This window comes from Nannobrachium achirus (genome assembly GCF_963921795.1).
Source record: "Nannobrachium achirus genome assembly, chromosome: 1".
NCBI lineage: Eukaryota > Metazoa > Chordata > Actinopteri > Myctophiformes > Myctophidae > Nannobrachium > Nannobrachium achirus.
In genome coordinates, this window is record NC_137810.1 from 81,971,756 (window position 1) to 81,990,331 (window position 18,576).

General features: G+C 42.4%; 1 protein-coding gene across 1 annotated transcript in view; it reads left to right on the forward strand.

Moving 5' to 3' along the window:
- The window catches only part of LOC308290186 (protein NLRC3-like), a gene marked incomplete at both ends in the record, with an annotated part of 31,873 nt that overhangs the window by 13,049 nt on the left and 248 nt on the right, over positions 1–18,576 (forward strand). Inside the window, 3 exons of the mRNA XM_080731961.1 lie at positions 6,490–6,683; positions 7,793–9,554; positions 11,176–11,321. Coding sequence (XP_080588087.1) covers positions 6,490–6,683; positions 7,793–9,554; positions 11,176–11,321 — 2,102 coding nt within the window. The remainder of the gene's footprint in view (positions 1–6,489; positions 6,684–7,792; positions 9,555–11,175; positions 11,322–18,576) is intronic.

An 18,576-nucleotide genomic window follows, 5' to 3' on the forward strand; every position in this document is an offset into this window, starting at 1 on the left:
CTTTTACTTCTAAGGGTGCCCTCACACCAAAATACCTAGAGTGGAATCCGCCAATGCGTATCAATGAGAATGGAGCGTTTTTTTGCCAGTAGAGGATTTCTGCAAAAAACGCTCCATTCTCATTGAAATGCATTGGCGGATTCCACTCTAGGTATTTTGGTGTGAGGGCACCCTAACTGAGTACATCTACATTGCAGTATTGATACTTTGGGTACAAAATGTGAGTACTTTTTCAACCGCTGCACAATGGGCCTGATTCATCAATCGCCATAAATATAGTGTAAATAAATAAGTAAATGAGTAAATAAATAAAAATATCTGAATATTTTTTTTGAATTGAATTAACTCATTTAATGCCACCCTTTCACCACTAGAGGGTGTCCAGAGTGCTAGAGACTTTCCCATAGAGATATGCTGGTATATGCAGAAGCCCTGCAGCCATGACTTGCCTGAACACTTTCCTTTGTGCATGTACAGGAAGAGGATGAAGTTAGCTTGAAGTTAGCTATTGGCTACCAAGCATTTTAAAAGCCTTATTTTCGTCAACTTAGCCATGATTAACCCTTGCACACCTCATGCATGGGAAAAAAACAGAGAAGAATGAGCTCTAAAAAATCCAATGCAATCCTGGATTGCATTGGGGTGGATTTGTGCAGTTTGTTCACAGCTTTCAAACAAAAAAAAACGATTGGAAATCCGTTCAGGCATTCTTGAGATAATAGCCGTTGTGTTTTACACTGTTGTGAGCTTGGAGGTCTGCTACCTGAGTTGTATGGGGGTTGTATGGGGGTGGAACATGCAAAATCGCGATTGAAATCATGTTCACTAGATTTGATGGGGTCCAAAAAAAAATTTTTTTTAAAATTTTTTTAAAAAAAAAGTTTTTTTTTTTTTTTTTTTTTTTTTTAAATCACGAGTATTCTCGTGATTGGCACTGTGGGATGCGCTAATATATCACGAGAATACTCGTGAATGGCACACAATGAGTTAATATTGTTGTGATTCCAGAAGTGTTGACCACAGAGCAGAGTCTCCAACACCCAGCTGTGTGTCTATGAAGAGTGACTGGTCTATGGGAATACCTCCTGTCTTCAGTGAACATGGACCTTCACACACACAGTATGTCAATCCTCCTATTATACAATACACACATATATGTTATACACAACGCCATAAAGTAATAACAAAATAATGTGCGAATCATGGATAAAAAACAAGACACAGAGTCTAATAACAGTATCCTCCACGTTCAAGCTGTATTCATAGCAGTGGTTCTCAACCTTTTCAGCCCTTGACCCCCACAATAATCATATTTCAAACAGGGACCCCCACACCCTGACTTGGAATGTAGTAGTTGAGGCATTCAATTTAATTTCACTCCGTTCCATAGATAAATAGAGTGAACATAGAAGATCTACAAGCTCACAACAGTTTACAGTTTAGGCATTTAGCAGACGCTTTTAATCCAAAGCGACTTACAATAAGCAGATAACATCACAATAATAAACAAGATAATATGTCAGTACATCATCAACAATATAACAAATGCAAATGGATATCTATCTAGAAAAAACACAATATAATCAAAGTTCTGAAAAAACCTAAAAAACAAAAACAAATGCTAACTAGCTTCATGTATTCATTGATTCTTTTTCTGTAGTGCTAAGGGTTTAGGTGGAGTCTGAAAAGGTGAGTCTTCAGTCCACGGCGAAAGCTAGCGAGTGAGTCCGTTGTTCTAAGTGCGACAGGGAGTTTATTCCACAACTTGGGGGCCAGGAGGGCAAACGCCTTGAGATGTGAGATGTGAGCTTGTAGATCGGCTATTTTGTGAGTGAAAGAATTGAGATGTTGTGCATTGTTATTGTTCTGTAATGGGCCAACAAATGATCATGAACACATTGACTTCACAATGATCATTGTATGAATATTGTTGTGATTCCAGAAGTGTTGACCACAGAGCAGAGTCTCCAACACCCAGCTGTGTGTCTATGAAGAGTGACCGCTCTAAACATCATCCTCCAGACTTCAGTGAACCTGGACCTCCACACACACAGTATGTCAATCCTCCTATTATACAATACACACTATAACACTATACAATATACTAGGGATGACCAAATGGAGAATTTTTCTTAACCGATAACCGTAAGGCCCTATCGGTTAATTAACCGTTAACCATTAAGGACATGTGTTAAAAAATAAGCTATTTTAGAGATTTAAAAAAGGAAACTACACCATACTATTTTTCCCCATAATAAAGTGCCCTATTTACACACTAAAAACAATAAAACTTGGAGAAACAAGAATACAAATGTTTCCTAAAATAAATGTGTTTTTGCAAAGAAACGGTGGGATTGAAATAAAAAGTCTAATGTGATGTGGCTGTGCCAGGCACGTGCACACATAGACAAAAGGGGGCTTGAGCCCCTGCCCTTTTATCCAAGTGCCCTCTTCAGACCATGAATGCATTTTTTTTACTATGGTAAAATAAATGCAAATTTCCCCTTTCCATACGATAACTGAAGGCTGCATTCAAGAGAATTGTCCACCTTACTTTTTTATAGTTTGATTACTTTTGATGGAGTAATAAAGGGTTCTTTTTTTTCAACTTTTTCAACTTTTTTTGGAATTTTTTATGAAAAAGGTTACTTAAATTGTCACTGTCATTTGGCGACCCCCCAAAAATTATATGGGGACCCTCCTGGGGGTCCCGACCCACAGGTTGAGAACCACTAATCTATAGAATTCAAGGTACTATGTGTGCTGTTTGTGAAAGAATTGTCCAATTCACAATGTGTTCAATATACAGACTGACTGTGTGTTACTTTGTTTATATGATTTTATTTCATTCATGTTGACATTCATTCAGTAATCATTGTGTCGTGTTCCTTTGTTTACATGAAGTTCAACTATACAACAATGTACAGGAGATAAACCCTGAGATGTTGTGCTATGTTATTGTTCTGTATTGGGACAACAAATGATCATGAACACATTAACTTCACGATCATTGTATGAATATTGTTGTGATTCCAGAAGTGTTGACCACAGAGCAGAGTCTCCAACACCCAGCTGTGGGTCTATGAAGAGTGACCGCTCTAAACATCATCCTCCAGACTTCAGTGAACCTGGACCTCCACACACAAGGTAAGATCACCTACGTATATCTGTGAAGTTCAACTGGAAAGTGTTTGGTTACAGATATGGACTGTAAGAAAATACCAAATACACACATTATAGTGAAACACTGATCTTCTGTGGAACAACACAAACAATGTGTTGTATCTGCTCACAGATGTGGACAGTAGGGATGGGATGATATGCGATGTTATCGTTTATCGTGATAACATTTTTTTAATTCATTGTGATATCGTCCTCCGTCATTCACTGGAATCAATTCACCTTTAATTTACTGAGCTGCATATCCGGTACCATTTAAACCCGCTATAATTGGTAAAAGATACTTATACTATATGTACTTGATACAGTCTTTTTTTTTCCACTTTTTTACTTTTTTTACATAAACGATTTGTCTACGCGTCGGAATAAGCCCCGCGACTCGAGTCCACTTGATAAATCCTGAGTCGAGGACAGCTCTATTTGAAACAGGGACCCCCACACCCTGACTTGGAATGTAGTAGTTGAGGCATTCAATTTAGTTTCACTCCGTTCCATAGATAGAGTGAACATAGAAGATCTACAAGCTCACAACGCCTTGAGATGTGAGGTGCTGTGGGCTTGTAGATCGGCTATTTTCAAAATACTTTTTTGTTGTACAATTTACAGTGAGTGAAATAATTGAGATGTTATTGTTCTGTAATGGGCCAACAAATGATCATGAACACATTGACTTCACAATGATCATTGTATGAATATTGTTGTGATTCCAGAAGTGTTGACCACAGAGCAGAGTCTCCAACACCCAGCTGTGTGTCTATGAAGAGTGACCTCTCTAAACATCATCCTCCAGACTTCAGTGAACCTGGACCTCCACACACAAGGTAAGATCACCTACGTATATCTGTGAAGTTCAACTGGAAAGTGTTTGGTTACAGATATGGATTGTAAGAAAATACCAAATACACACATTATAGTGAAACACTGATCTCTGTGAACTTCAACTGGAACAACACAAACAATGTCTTGTAACTGCCAGGGCTGTAACCGAACGTTCGTAGGTTCAAACCTCCGTTTGTTATGTTGGCAATCAAAGTTCTAAATTAATAGGTTCTTTTTTTTTTTCATGAAAAATATATTATCAGAACGTGATGGGCCTATTCAGAATATCACAGTAGTAGGGAAAGCCACATTTACCAGTAAACACTAACGGTTAATTGTGACTGTTGATAAGTAGTTTTAAAATGCGCCAGAACAGCTTGGAGCGATCGAGGATCGTCCTCCGCTTCCGCTCCTGTTGGCAGGGGTGTCGCACCAAATTCTGGGCCCTGGGTACAAGGATTCACTGCAGGGCCCCCATGAATGTTCTTCATAGGGGGATGGGGTTTAACCCATTTAGATGGGAACACATTATTACACGTTATTTTGTGCTTTAACTATTGAAAAAATAGCAGATATACAAGCTCACAGCGCGGCACCAAGTGCCTTAATAATTAAGGCCCCTCCACCTTGGGCCCTAGTAACTCAGTCCCACTCCCCCCTGTCCTTCCCCCTTGTGACGCCCTGCGATCCACATGCATGTTCTCGTTCTGTGCCTCGCTGACAACGCTGCGACACAGCAGCCACATGCTGCTGACTGAGATCAGGCAGGGCCGGTTCTAGGGTTCAGGTGGCCCTAAGCAAGATTATTTTAGGTGGCCCCCCACTGACGGACATGCACACTTATTAACGGTCTTTGAATTGCTAAAACCAAAGTTATAAATAATAAGGTATTCTTCTATCTAGTAGAACATGTGGTGTCTGTTGTTAGCACTCAAACATGTATCTACTACACACAAATAGGGTTGCCAACTCCCAGAGATTCAAATACGGGATACATAAAAATTGGGGTTTTGGTGGGGGTCAAACCCCCTGAAATGCATAGAAATCTGCATTTTGGCACAGAGTCATAGACACTCAGACAGTTCTACCTATAACACACAATACAGTTTACAATAGAGGTAAAACCATTATTAGATCCTTCTCTCAGTTTAGTTAAAAGCTATTAAAACGAAACATGTATTCTCTAATGAAAAACATTTCAAAACCAAAATATAACTATTATAATGCATATCTATTTCTAGACACTGTTTCATTTGTCCAAAAACATGAGTGTAATGTTGTAACAAGAAAAACAACAATTCATTTAAATCAGATTCATACAAAACATCACAAACCTTTATCCTGTGTTCTTTTGGTCTCAAATTGCAACTTTAACTGTACATTTTCAAATCTGTTTTGTGTGAGATCTTAATTTGATTGCATATTAAAATAATAAGTAGTTTTTGGATAGGGCAGGAGTGGGCAACTTTGATGATGGAGAGGGCCACTATATTTCACAATCACTCTAGAGGGCCACAATGCATATTGTAAAAAAAATAGATCTACAAGCATTGCGATGATCTGCTATTTTCAATTGGAATCCTGTATTCTTTTTAGCAATTTTTTTATTGGAATCCTGAAAAGTAACATTATTATTTAATTTAAAATACATTTATATGTTAACTTCATAAAAAGCAAATACATTGGACAAAAAAGATTATAGCACTAGTCATTAAGCTACCACTATACTATAGACAGAAGTAATTAAAGCAGGTCATGTTTGCATGTTTAGAATTGTAACAGCTGAAATCAATAATATATCAGTATTCCGATATTGGCCGCATTAAGTGAAGGCCACATGTCGAGAGGGCCACTTCACATTCACTCCAGAGGGCCGCAATGCATATAGTGAAAAATAGCTGATCTACAAGCTCAAAACGCGTTGCAATCTTCTCCCTGTGATGTGGCCCCCTTAGTGGTTGTGGCTCTAAGTGACCACTTATGTTGCTTATGCCAAGAGCCGGCCCTGAGATCAGGGCAGACTTTTTTTGTGCTCCAAACACTCATCCACCCACACAAAGATGAAATAGCGTTTCTCCTAAGCATGAAGCAAAGATGGAAGTATCTTACTGTTCAGTGGTTGTCTACTGGTAATAATATGTGTGTTTTTGTCTGTCCACCACAGAGCAGAGTCTCCAACACCCAGCTGTGTGTCTATGAAGAGTGACTGGTCTAAAATGCATCCTCCAGACTTCAGTAATGAACCTGGACCTCCACACACACAGTAAGATCACTGATCTCTGTCGGTCATTTTTTTGAGGAGAATAAACTTGATATAACATACTGGTCTTGCCTTTCATCAAGCCCACAAATACCTTCTATGCACCAGGACTATAATCATAATAAATAATATAAATAAATATCCTTCTATCCACCAGGTCTATAGTCATAATAAATCATATAAATAAATATCCTTCTATCCTCATAATAAATAATTCTTCTCCTCCACAGGAAGAGGAAGAGGGTGTGTGTTGTGACAGAGCAGGCGTCCAGGTGTTCAGTGTGTGAGGAGGTTCTGACAGATCCAGTCTCTAGCAGCTGTGGACACTGGTTCTGCAGACAGTGCATCACCTCATACTGGGAGCAGTCTGCTCCAACAGGACACCATGACTGTCCCCAGTGTGGAAAGATCTTCAGGACCAGACGTAGACTGAAGACACCCAGTCACACCAGCAGTGGACACAGTAAGACTGGACACAATTTAGACTAATTAGAATTCCATGTTAATTACTTTAATATTTAGAAATATTTAGATGATAGAAGACATTTTCAAAATTATCGCGCAATATTATTTTCCTGGCATTTCTTTTCTTTTCTATTTTTTATTTTATTTTATTTATTCTAACAGAGACATGTAACACTAATGTGTGTACACATTAGGGCTTCCACTTCAAGTATTTTTTACAGATCGACTAGTTGAAGCCACTGGTAGTCGACTAGTCGTAACATATTATGTCATAATAAAGAGCGCTGTGGCACAGCTTTTCACAGCAGCCAAGTTACCATGACAACGAATACACACAAACCACACGTGTGCAAGTTAGTGCAACATAACAAGACCAGCATTTCACAATCGCCACATCCATTTTAGCTGCTACAGTAATAGAAACCCATGCTTGGACTCACCAATAGCTGCTGTCTCTCGTAAACAAAGCACATATATCCATTTGCATGGTCGGCTAGCCAGGCTAGGCTTTAGTAGGCTAGCTCGCTACACAACACAAACACTCCTCTGTCTTTTAATTACTTCTAATCAAACGAACGTGCGGAACGTCGGTCGGTCTGTTGTAGCAAGAACTGGGCTGTCCTCACTGCTGCTTTGATCGCGCTACGGTGTTATACTGTTAAACAACTATATTCTGTACTGGGACTAGTCTCACAACTCACTGCTGTGTGCAGACGCTGACTTTCAGCACTTTGGGTGAACTCTGGGAGAACTCCACACTGTCTTTGGGATTATTAACCCTCGGTAGGGAGATGCAGCAAGATGTGTATGTGTGTGACTGGATAATAATATTCCGTTAGTAATGGTTGTTAGAAATAAAACAACTATAATCTAATTGAAATTAGTTTGCTAGGCCTTCATAAAAAAATAAAGTCGGTGAAAGCCCTAGTACACATCTGTAAGAAAGTAAAGTTATAAATGAAGCTGAATATTTAAAATGTCTTCATTGTCTTCTCATAGCAGGTGTCAGTGTGCAGGAGGATTTAAAGGTTTATAAGATCACTTTGAACAGTCTGGATCGTGTGACAGACGTCACTGAAGTGCCCTCCCTCAGCAGCATCTTCACAGCGCTCTACATCACAGTGGGAGAGAGTGAAGGGGTTAATAACCAACATGAGGTCTACCAGCTTGAGACGCTCTCCAAGAAGAACACCCTCCATGACCAACCAATCAACTGCTGTGACATCTTTAAGCCCCTCCTCCTTGGCAGAGAGACACCAATCAGAAGAGTTCTGACCAAGGGAGTCGCTGGCATTGGAAAAACCTTCTCTGTGCGTAAGGTCGCTCTGGACTGGGCAAAGGGTTTGGAAAATCAAGATGTCATTCTCCTGGTTCTCTTCTCATTCCGGGAGCTGAACTTGGTCAGAGATGAGCAGCACAGTCTTCTCTCACTGATCCATGTTTTCCATCCAACGTTGAAGAAGGTCACAGCAGAGCAGCTCGCTGTCTGGAAGGTTGGCTTCATCTTTGATGGTTTGGATGAAAGCAGGTTGTCCTTCAACTTCAACAATGACACCATCTCTGATGTCACAGTGACATCATCAGTGGACGGGCTGTTGACAAACCTCATCGAGGGGAATCTGCTCCCATTGGCTCTCATCTGGATAACCACCAGACCTGCAGCAGCCAATCAGATCCCTCCTGCATATGTTGACCTGGTGACAGAAGTACGAGGGTTCACAGATCCCCAGAAGGAGGAGTACTTCAGGAAGAGATTCAGTGATGAGGAGCTGGCCAGCAGAATCATCTCACACATGAAGACGTCAAAGAGCCTCCACATCATGTGTCACATCCCAGTCTTCTGTTGGATCAGCGCTACCGTTCTGGAGGACATGGTGAAGACAGACGAGACAGGACAGCTGCCCACGACCCTGACTGCCATGTGCTGCCACTTCCTGTTGGTCCAGACAAAGAGGAAGGAGCTGAAGTATGATGAGCCTCATCGGGGGAAGAAAAGAAACAAGAAAAGAAACAGAAAAAAGAGAGAGAATCAACAGCAGCTCACAGAGAAGGACAGGGAAGTTCTTCTGAAGCTGGGCAGGCTGGCGTTTGAACATCTGGAGAAAGGCAGCATCATGTTCTACCAAGAAGACCTGGAAGAGTGTGGTCTGGATGTGAAAGACGCCTCGCTGTACTCAGGAGTGTGCACAGAGATCTTCAAAAGAGAGGGCGTGCTCTTCCAGAGAGCAGTCTACTGCTTTGTTCATCTGATCATCCAGGAGTTTCTGGCTGCAGTCTACCTGTTCCACTGTTTCACACAGAAGAACATGGAGGTACTGAAGACATTCCTGGGACGTGACATATATGGACGTGATTACCCCAGTGACTCCTTGGAGGACTTCCTGGACTCAGCCAACCGTAAAGCCATACAGAGTAAGAATGGTCACCTGGACCTGTTTCTCCGCTTCCTTCATGGTCTCTCACTGCCGTCCAACCAGAGTCTGTTAGGAGGTCTACTGGGTCAGACACAGAACCGTCCAGAGAGCATCCAGAGAGCCATCAACAACCTGAAGAAGATGGATGATCCCCATGCCTCTCCTGACAGATGTATCAACATCTTCCACTGTTTGATGGAGATGAACGACCACTCAGTGCATCAGGAGATCCAACAGTACCTGAAGTCAGGGGACAGATCAAAGACAGAACTGTCTCCAACCCAGTGTTCAGCTCTGGCCCACATGCTGCAGATGTCAGAGGATGTTCTGGAGGAGTTGGACCTGGACAAATACAACACATCAGAGGAGGGCCGAGGCAGACTCATCCCAGCTGTGAGGAACAGCAGAAAGGCTCGGTTAGTAGTCATGTGAATGGAAAACTTAGAACAGAAACAATGTACTGTACCTTCACACCACTACACTATAACTAAACATGATAGTTAAATCAACAGTGATACGCACGCACACACACACACACACACACACACGCACACACGCACGCACGCACGCACGCACGCACGCACGCACGCACGCACACATGCACGCACGCACGCGCACACACACACACACACACACACCCTCAAAGTTACAACAGCCAATCTAAGGCAAAAGGGTGACAGAGCTTTTTCTGTGGCTGGCCCAGCTCTCTGGAACAGCCTTCCATCCAGCGCTCTAGTAAAGCTCTCTCGGAGCCGCCGGCTTCACAAATTAAAACGCACTGTGTCCATAAACCACAGGTTGATAAGTGTTGTAATCTTTTACAAAAACTAATAGCCTATTAACCAACTCCTCAAATGAAATAAGAAAAGTCCAATCTCTCTCCATTAAACACACAAAGGTTAAGTCAGCGCTCAGCACAGCCGTTGTGCATATAACCACACACAAGCACATGACACACAAACTGTGTGCAGCCAGCAGCAGTCAGCAAGTTGATCAACCACAGCAAATAAAACAAATAATAATGGGCAGCTGCCAGCCAGGCCTTACCTTTCAGAAATGAACACAGCGGGCATTACTGTAATGAGCCTCTGAAAATCCTCTTGTATAATCATCCTGGTTTTGGGTAAATTAATTCCTCTAACTCTGTGTGCCCTTCTCTGACGGTGGTGGACTTAATGGTGTTTTTTGTAATTCTTTCTCCTTCACCGCCTCTTTTTGTACTCACAGCCTAATAATCTTTATAGTTAGTCTTTTTTACATATTTGCTAGTTATACTACCTGTCTGTGCTTCCTGTTTACTTGAGTTCAGACTTGGCGGGTTGAGTTGAGTGGGTGTGTGTTTACCAGGGCAGGGCAGCTGTTTGGGCATTACGTGGGCGTCTCTCCCTCCCCCGAAGCGGCTTCAGGTGAAGTGATTGGCACATTGTTTAATAGCTGCATGCACCGGGTTGGCCAACACTGCCGCTGTCAGTTTTTCTTTTCTTTTTTCTTTTTTTCCCTTTGCTCTCTCCCTCCCTCCCTCCCTCCCTCGCTCGCTCGCTCTCGCTCTCTCCCTCTCCCTCTGTCTTTTCCCCAACACATTTTCGGCGCCTCTCAGAAGTGTCGCTCTAGGTAGTTGACTAGTTCACCTATACGCGCCGGCCCTGCTTCCATCTGACTTAAAACACACCTCTTCACCCTAGCATTTGAGCCCTAGACCCCTCCCCCCCTGTGCCTTTTATCTGTCATTGTTTTATATCTTAAATGTTTTGTTTTTATAGCTGTTCTTACAAGGTTTTAAATGTTTACAAATGTTTCGATTGTTTTTGCTTTGTATTGTATTTGTTTTTACTGCGTTCTCATGATGTACAGCACTTTGGTCAACCTGGTTGTTTTTAAATCTGCTTTATAAATAAATGGACTTGACGTGTGTGTGTGTGTGTGTGTGTGTGTGTGTGTGTGTGTGTGTGTGTGTGTGTGTGTGTGTGTGTGTGTGTGTGTGTGTGTGTGTGTGTGTGTGTGTGTGAACGTGGTCTTATTGACCACCTCTAATTACAGACTTGTTGGCTTTGGTCCTAACCTCCTGAAGGAACACATGGAAGTTGTGTCTTCAGCTCTCAGTTCTAATCCATCCCATCTGAGACACCTGGACTTAAGTTACAACCACCTGGACCTGGACAACCTGGATCTACTGGATCTACTCTGTGCTGCACTGAAAAGTCCTCATTGTAGACTGGAGACTCTACGGTGAGATTAATTTACAATCATTATTTCCATCAGTGATTTATCATGTGATTATAATATGAATATTGTGGCATGAATAATGTTGATATCATAGTAACACACATTGACTGGGATAATGAGGAGGTACAGTAACTACAGTATGTACATGTTCACTAAATTCACTCAAACCACTCAAAGACTGTCTGTCTGTATCAGGGTAAAAACAATCCAAGTGGCAATATCACAATGCAGCTCTGTTACTAGTAAAAGTAATAAATACACTTTATTACCAAATACTCATTATGCAGAATGCCCCCTTTTTATGTTTTCAAAATGTGTCGAAATAAAAAAAAGTGTATAATAGGTGATAAAATAGCTGGTTTATATTGCAATAATCTAAATCAGATCTGAAGTAAATGGTTACTAAAGTTTTCAAATAATTAATGAGTAAAAATTACAGTGTTTGCCTCTATAGATGTAGTGCAGTAGAAGTATAAAATATACAAAGTTGACATAATCAAGTAAAGTAAATAAAGTAAAGTAAACTTGTACTTAAGTACAGAAGTTGAGTAAATGTACTTAGTTCCATTCCACCACTGGTCTGTATCGTCTCTTTCTCCAGCAGATGTCCTTCCTGTGTCTGTGATCAGCAGTTATCAGCTTCACTTGTCTTAAACTGTCCATCAATTGACCTTTGACCTGTTAGGTCTTATGTGTATAATGAAGCAATAAGCCACAAGAGGCATGTGGTTACCCAGTATTTTATAACGTCTGAAAGGCGTGGTGAGACACAAGCGAAGCCGAGTGTCTCCAACCCTCTCAGCCGTTATAAAATACAGGTAACCACATGCCTCGCGTGGCTTATTGCTTTTCTAAAACCGTTACAATATGTCAACATGATAAATCATAGACATGTACCAACTAAAACTGTTCTATTTCACTAATAATTCACTACAAGGTCTGCAAGAAAGTAGTTCCCAGCTACAAGAAAGTAGTTCCCAGCTACAAGAAAGTAGTTCACAGCTACAAGAAAGTAGTTCCCAACTACAAGAAAGTAGTTCCCACTTCCCAGCTACAAGATAGTTCCCGGCCAGGCTGCAGAAACACCTGTTGCAATAAGAATGGGGTATAGGGGGGCCGCTTGGTGTTTTTACAAGCCCCGCCCAGAGGCACTCAGTACCGTCCTATGTCTGTGGGCGGTGCTTAGAAGCCCCACACGGCAGGATTTGAGAGAAAATCAAGCGCTCCCTTCTCTAGTTCAGCTTCACAACACTGTGGAAAGAAATAACGCACCTGGGTTTGATATAAACTGATTCAAGGTGTGGATTATTGTGTCATTTAGACACTGGTTTAATCAGAAACCAGCCAATCAGAATCAAGTATTGGAACTTAGAAACTCTGTTTTCAGTCACTTTGCTGGATCATCTGTTTTCAACCTGTTGCTGTTTCCTGTCTGTTGGGAGATTAAGTAAAGATTATTTAGTTCATGTTACTCCGTCTGGTTTTCTACTCTAAAACACAGACAGTCCATCCAGACCAGGTCCTTTAATAGGTGGTTGTAAGCAGGTTCTCAGAATAATGTATTTTATAGCAGACAATCAAACATTGTGTGTTTTATTTCTCATTTAGACTGATGCACTGCTGGTTGTCAGAGAGAAGCTGTGAAGTTCTGGCCTCAGCTCTCAGATCTAATCCTTCTCATTTGAGAGAATTAGACTTGAACTTCAACGTGTTGCCGGTGTCTGGACTGAAGAACTTCTCTGGACTGGAGTCTCTGCAGTGAGTAGACTTGGACTGTGTCCATGTTGGTTAGTGCAGTGATTCCCTTGTTCCATGTTCCAATGGCATAACGTCTATTGTGCTAGTCTGCCCCAACAATCCCCTCCTCCCACCCCATTTATACAGTCATACACCTGCTGAAGATTCATGTTTATGTGTATAATCTGTTGCAGTAAAATATCCAGGCAAAATACACAAAATAAGCTGGGCTTGCATGATTTCATTAACCCTGCATTTTTACACATAAAGTTTATAAAGTCATCACCTCACCCGTTGTTCACGTTCACACAGAAGCAAAACTGCTGAGAAAAAAAACAGTGCTCCTGTGTGTGTTTGCGTGCGTGCGTGCGTACATGCGTGCGTGTGTGCTCGTGTGTGTGTGTGTGTGTGTGTGTGTGTGTGTGTGTGTGCGCGCACCGACTCTGTGCAGGGCAGAAGATATAATCTCTTCCCTTGCTCAATACAACGTAATCTCTATATTATCTGCTCCGTTAAAATTCAAATAATGACAATTTAAATGAATACTACTTGATGCAACATTCATTGCACTCCTTGTAAACTGAGCTTTGCCACGTTCATAAAGTTATACTACAGTAGCCTAGTAAGAAAAGGGTGAGTCACCTTTTCAATCACCTTTTTTTAATCAAAACACATATTTTTCTTTTGCAAGTTCCCACAATTTTAGCAAATTCCCATCATTTCACTAGTAGCAGAAACACTGTAGTGTCAGGTAGTGGAGACGTTGTGTTAGACAGTCAGACATTGATGCATTGTTGTTCTACTTCCTACAGAGTGAAACATGGAGGAGAATTCTGGAATTCTAATCCTAATCCTCAACTCCTCTCAAGATGTGAGTATCTGTCTGTCTGTCTGTCTGTCTGTCTGTCTGTCTGTCTGTCTGTCTGTCTGTCTGTCTGTATTTGTATACAGTGTGTTATCCTCTGTTGGCCCCTCCCTCCCTGGATGCTGTCCTGAAAGCTCTTCAGTAGAGCTTCCAGTGAATGCAGGAGGTTTCTCTGCTCTTGGCCTGGTCCTTCACACCAGCTGATGCTTGTTAACAAAACACTCCCTCTACCTGACACACCTTCTGTAATGTTCAACCCTCTTTCTGCCACACATTCTGCTTAATGTCCCCCAAACACACTGGCCCTCATTTATCAACGTGGTGCAGATCAAAATGTTGGCGTACACCGACATTTAGGCAAGTCTCTGCATTTATCATTTCAATGTGACTTTGACGTTGGTGTAGGGCGGGATCAAATCTCACATCAAGTTCAGAGGTGGTGTAGGATTCATCTTACACCTCTTATTCCATTGTAGACATGCAGGGCAGCATTGTCTTACTATCTGACAGAGAATGGACACATGTATCCACTCGGAAATGCATATCTAACACACTAATAAATAATCCTGTGAAAATATAACATTTTATAAAAATATATAACCAGCTACATCATGGACATGTACGCTGATTTTATTTCCAAGTTACAATGACAAGCAATCAAAATCTAGCGATATGGAAGCAATCTACATTAAGTGCTTTAACACTAACAGTCTATTGCAGATCTGGCTCAGAACAAGCATAGATACGAACGCATGCGAGAGCATTTTCGGGAACTGTGAGCCTCCAATTTATAGTGACGTGAATCCTTTATTAAGGATAAAACCTGAAGGTCCAAACCTGGCTGTGCCCAGCCCAGTGCACACTGTGGATGATTTATTTGAGGGTCCACGGCCCACCGGGGAGATGGCCAGCCAGTGCGGAATACCGGTACATGATTGCTATAGTTTAAGCACTCAAACGTGCCCAAACATAACCGTGGGGTCTCTCAATGTATACAGTAGCTACTGTACATGCTGGAGTTAATGATGAAACCCGACGCTCCACCTGTGCCCACAGCGCACCATCTTCCCCGTGGGCGCCGTGGATTTATTTATGCCACCTGGAGATCACTCAACACCAGCCAGCCTTCATCCATCAATGCTTAGACCCTCATTCATTCTGCAACCACTGCATTCAGATGACCTTTAGTTTCCAGGATATCTGTCATTAATGTGGCGAGCCTGTGAGATCATGGCCATGGGGAATTATTGCTTGTAACCAAATGAACGCGCACGGATATGGTTTAAATTAATATCCCAAAGTATTCATGGCAGTGACTTGTGTCATTCATGTCGGCTGCAGTGCTATAGCCTCCTTGTCAAAGATTGTAGCGTTGGTTAATCCCACATTCCCACTGTCAAAGACTGCTGTGTAAACCAAAATGCTGCTGTTCCAAGCTTAGGTGGTGTGTGTGTGTGTGTGTGTGTGTGTGTGTGTGTGTGTGTGTGTGTGTGTGAGAGTGTGTGTTTGAGCTTAAAAATTCAGCCCGAGCCCTGTTGTTAGGACGTATTCCACTTGTTCTGGCCGTTAAGTCGGGGCCGTCCGCCGCCACCTACCAGTAGACCCCCACCACCTACCTGTAGACCCCCGCCACCTACCTGTAGACCCCCGCCACCTACCTGTAGACCCCCACCACCTACCTGTAGACCCCCTCCACCTACCTGTGGACCCCCTCCACCTACCGGCGGACCCCCACCACCTACCTGTAGACCCCCGCCACCTACCTGTAGACCCCCGCCACCTACCTGTAGACCCCCGCCACCTACCTGTGGACCCCCGCCACCTACCGGCAGACCCCCGCCACCTACCTGTAGACCCCCGCCACCTACCTGTAGACCCCCGCCACCTACCTGTAGACCCCCCCCACCTACCGGCGGACCCCCGCCACCTACCTGTAGACCCCCACCACCTACCTGTGGACCCCCCCCCCACCTACCGGCGGACCCCCGCCACCTACCGGCAGACCCCCGCCACCTAGCAGCAGACACTGCAGCCCAATAAAAAGGCCGTAACTCGGGCACCCCGGCGGACCCTCGCGGACCCCGCAGACCCCCACGCCGCTGGGAAAGAAATATGGGAAAATAGTCTAAGGTAGCCGATCTACAAACTACTGCTCCACTCCACGGCCCCTGGTGTATACATGTGACCTGACGGTCGCTTATCTCCCCATTAGGGAGTCTTAAGCTGGTTGCACACTGCTGCGTTTTTCGTTGCAAAATGCGTTTTTCAGGGCAAGGAGAGAGAGAGAGATAGAGAGAGCAAGGGACCGAGTGGTGCGCGAAACGGGCGTCAGTGTGCAAACGTGACTGACATAACGTGAGGTTGATTTTTTTATTCACGCGCTCCGAAATTCACCCCGATATTCGGCCTGAAAAACGCAGCACTGTGCAACCTGCTTTACTGGTAGATCTGCTATTTTCAGAGCGCAACACCCGAGCAGAATCAAACATAAAATGACTTGTCTTTTAGTTCTACTGGATCTCGTCTCCACTAGTCCCTCCCTAACATTTTAGTCTACTTTTATTTATTTTTACAAAATTGTCAGTAAATTCAGTCATATTATCTTAAATGTGTTTAGTTTTTATTTAGTTTCACACAGTGACAAAAGTTGACAAACATTTTTCGTCATAGTTTTAGTTGACAAAATCAACACTAATAGCCTATCAATCATAATAAAAATACCCGATCTACAAGCTATTTTTACTGAAAAAAACTACATAGGGCATAATAATTCATAATAAATAAATGTTTTCTCTTCCTACAAATGTAGTGGAGTTAAAAGTACAATATGTGTCTTTGAAATGTAGTGTAAGTCACAAGTATCCAGTAATACAAATACTCAGGTATTAGTACTTTAACTACACAACATTAACTTATTGTGTACTCAGTTACTGTAAACCAATCTCTCTCTCTCTCTCTCTCTCTCTCTCTCTCTCTCTCTCTCTCTCTCTCTCTCTCTCTCTCTCTCTCTCTCTCTCTCTCTCTCTCTCTCTGTGTGAATATTTTAATACTTTTTAAATATTAAATATTTGTAATGTTTCCTGTCTTGTTCTCTCATCAGACTTCCATCGTCTCACACTGGATCCAAACACAGCGAGCAGAACACTCTGTCTGTCTGAGAGCAAGAGGAAGGTGACTCGGACAAGGGGGGGGGAGCTTCAGTCATACCCTGATCATCAGGACAGATTTGATGATGAGTGTGATCAGGTTCTGTGTACAGAGGGTCTGACTGGACGCTGTTACTGGGAGGTAGAGACGAGTGGACAGGTTTATATAGGAGTGGCTTACAGAGGAATCAGCAGGAGAGGAAAGGGTCCTCATAGACTTGGGGACAATGATCTGTCCTGGAGTCTGCACTGTCGGGGAAGCCTTTACTGGGTCTCTCACAATAGTAGGACCACTCCCCTCCCTGTTGATCCCTCTGGCTCCAACAGAGTAGCAGTGTATGTTGACCATGCTGCTGGGACTCTGTCCTTCTATGACGTGTCCTTGGACTCACTGACACACATTTACACCTTCCAGTCCACATTCACTGAACCACTCTACCCTGGGTTTAGGCTATGGGGTCTCTCCTCAGTGTGTCTTTGTGAGGACAGATAATGTCTCTGATGAGTTGACATCAACCAATATGGTTGTTATGGATGTGTGTTTGAACACAGGAAGCATTTTGGACATCCAAGGTTTCCAGCAGACAGCAACATAGTTTATGTATATATTTATATTTTACATGTCTACAGTACAGTCAATACTGCAACATAGAAATACTCTGATAAAAGTAAAAGTCCAGAATTCCAAGTAAAAGTGCAAAAGTATTGGCATCAAAATGTACTTAAAGTTGTGTTGATTTCACAGACTAAAAATATGATGAAAAATGTCTGTCGACTTCCTTTTTTCACTGACTAAATACAATTTAAACAAACACTGAGCTATGATGACTAAAACTAAGACTAAATATAGAATTGTCAATTTCATAAAATGTCAGGGAGGGACTATTAGTGGAGAAGAGATCCAGTAGAACTAAAAGACAAGTCATTTTATGTTTGGTTGCGCTCGGGTGTTGCTCTCTGAAAATAGCCGATCTACAAGCTCACAACGTGACGCAGCGCGACAGGTTGTGAGCTTGTAGATCTGCTATTTTCAGCACACAACCAAGTATAAAATCAGGCATGCCATCATGGCCGCCAAATAACATTTTAGTCGACTAAAACTAAAATAAAATAAGATGACAAAAATATGACTCAAACTAAATGGGGGGTAGGGGGGCTGTCTCATAAGGATGCAGCTGCAGTACACAGTTCTCCCTTACCCAAAGTGGTGGCGTCTCAATCGTGGGCTGGAATGTGTAGGCGTCCGTGTGTCTCTATAGAATCAATGTTCAATTTCAATTCAAAGAACTTTATTGGCATGAGAAAACATATGTTTACATTATCAAAGCAATGTAATGTCACACTGCGGTGCTCTAGACATGTTCTCTGTCTACTGTCTCCCCTCTGCTCTGTATGGCTAACACATTCAAGTATCAAATTAAATGTTAAACACTTCATCTATTTAGAAAACAAGAAGGTAAGACAACT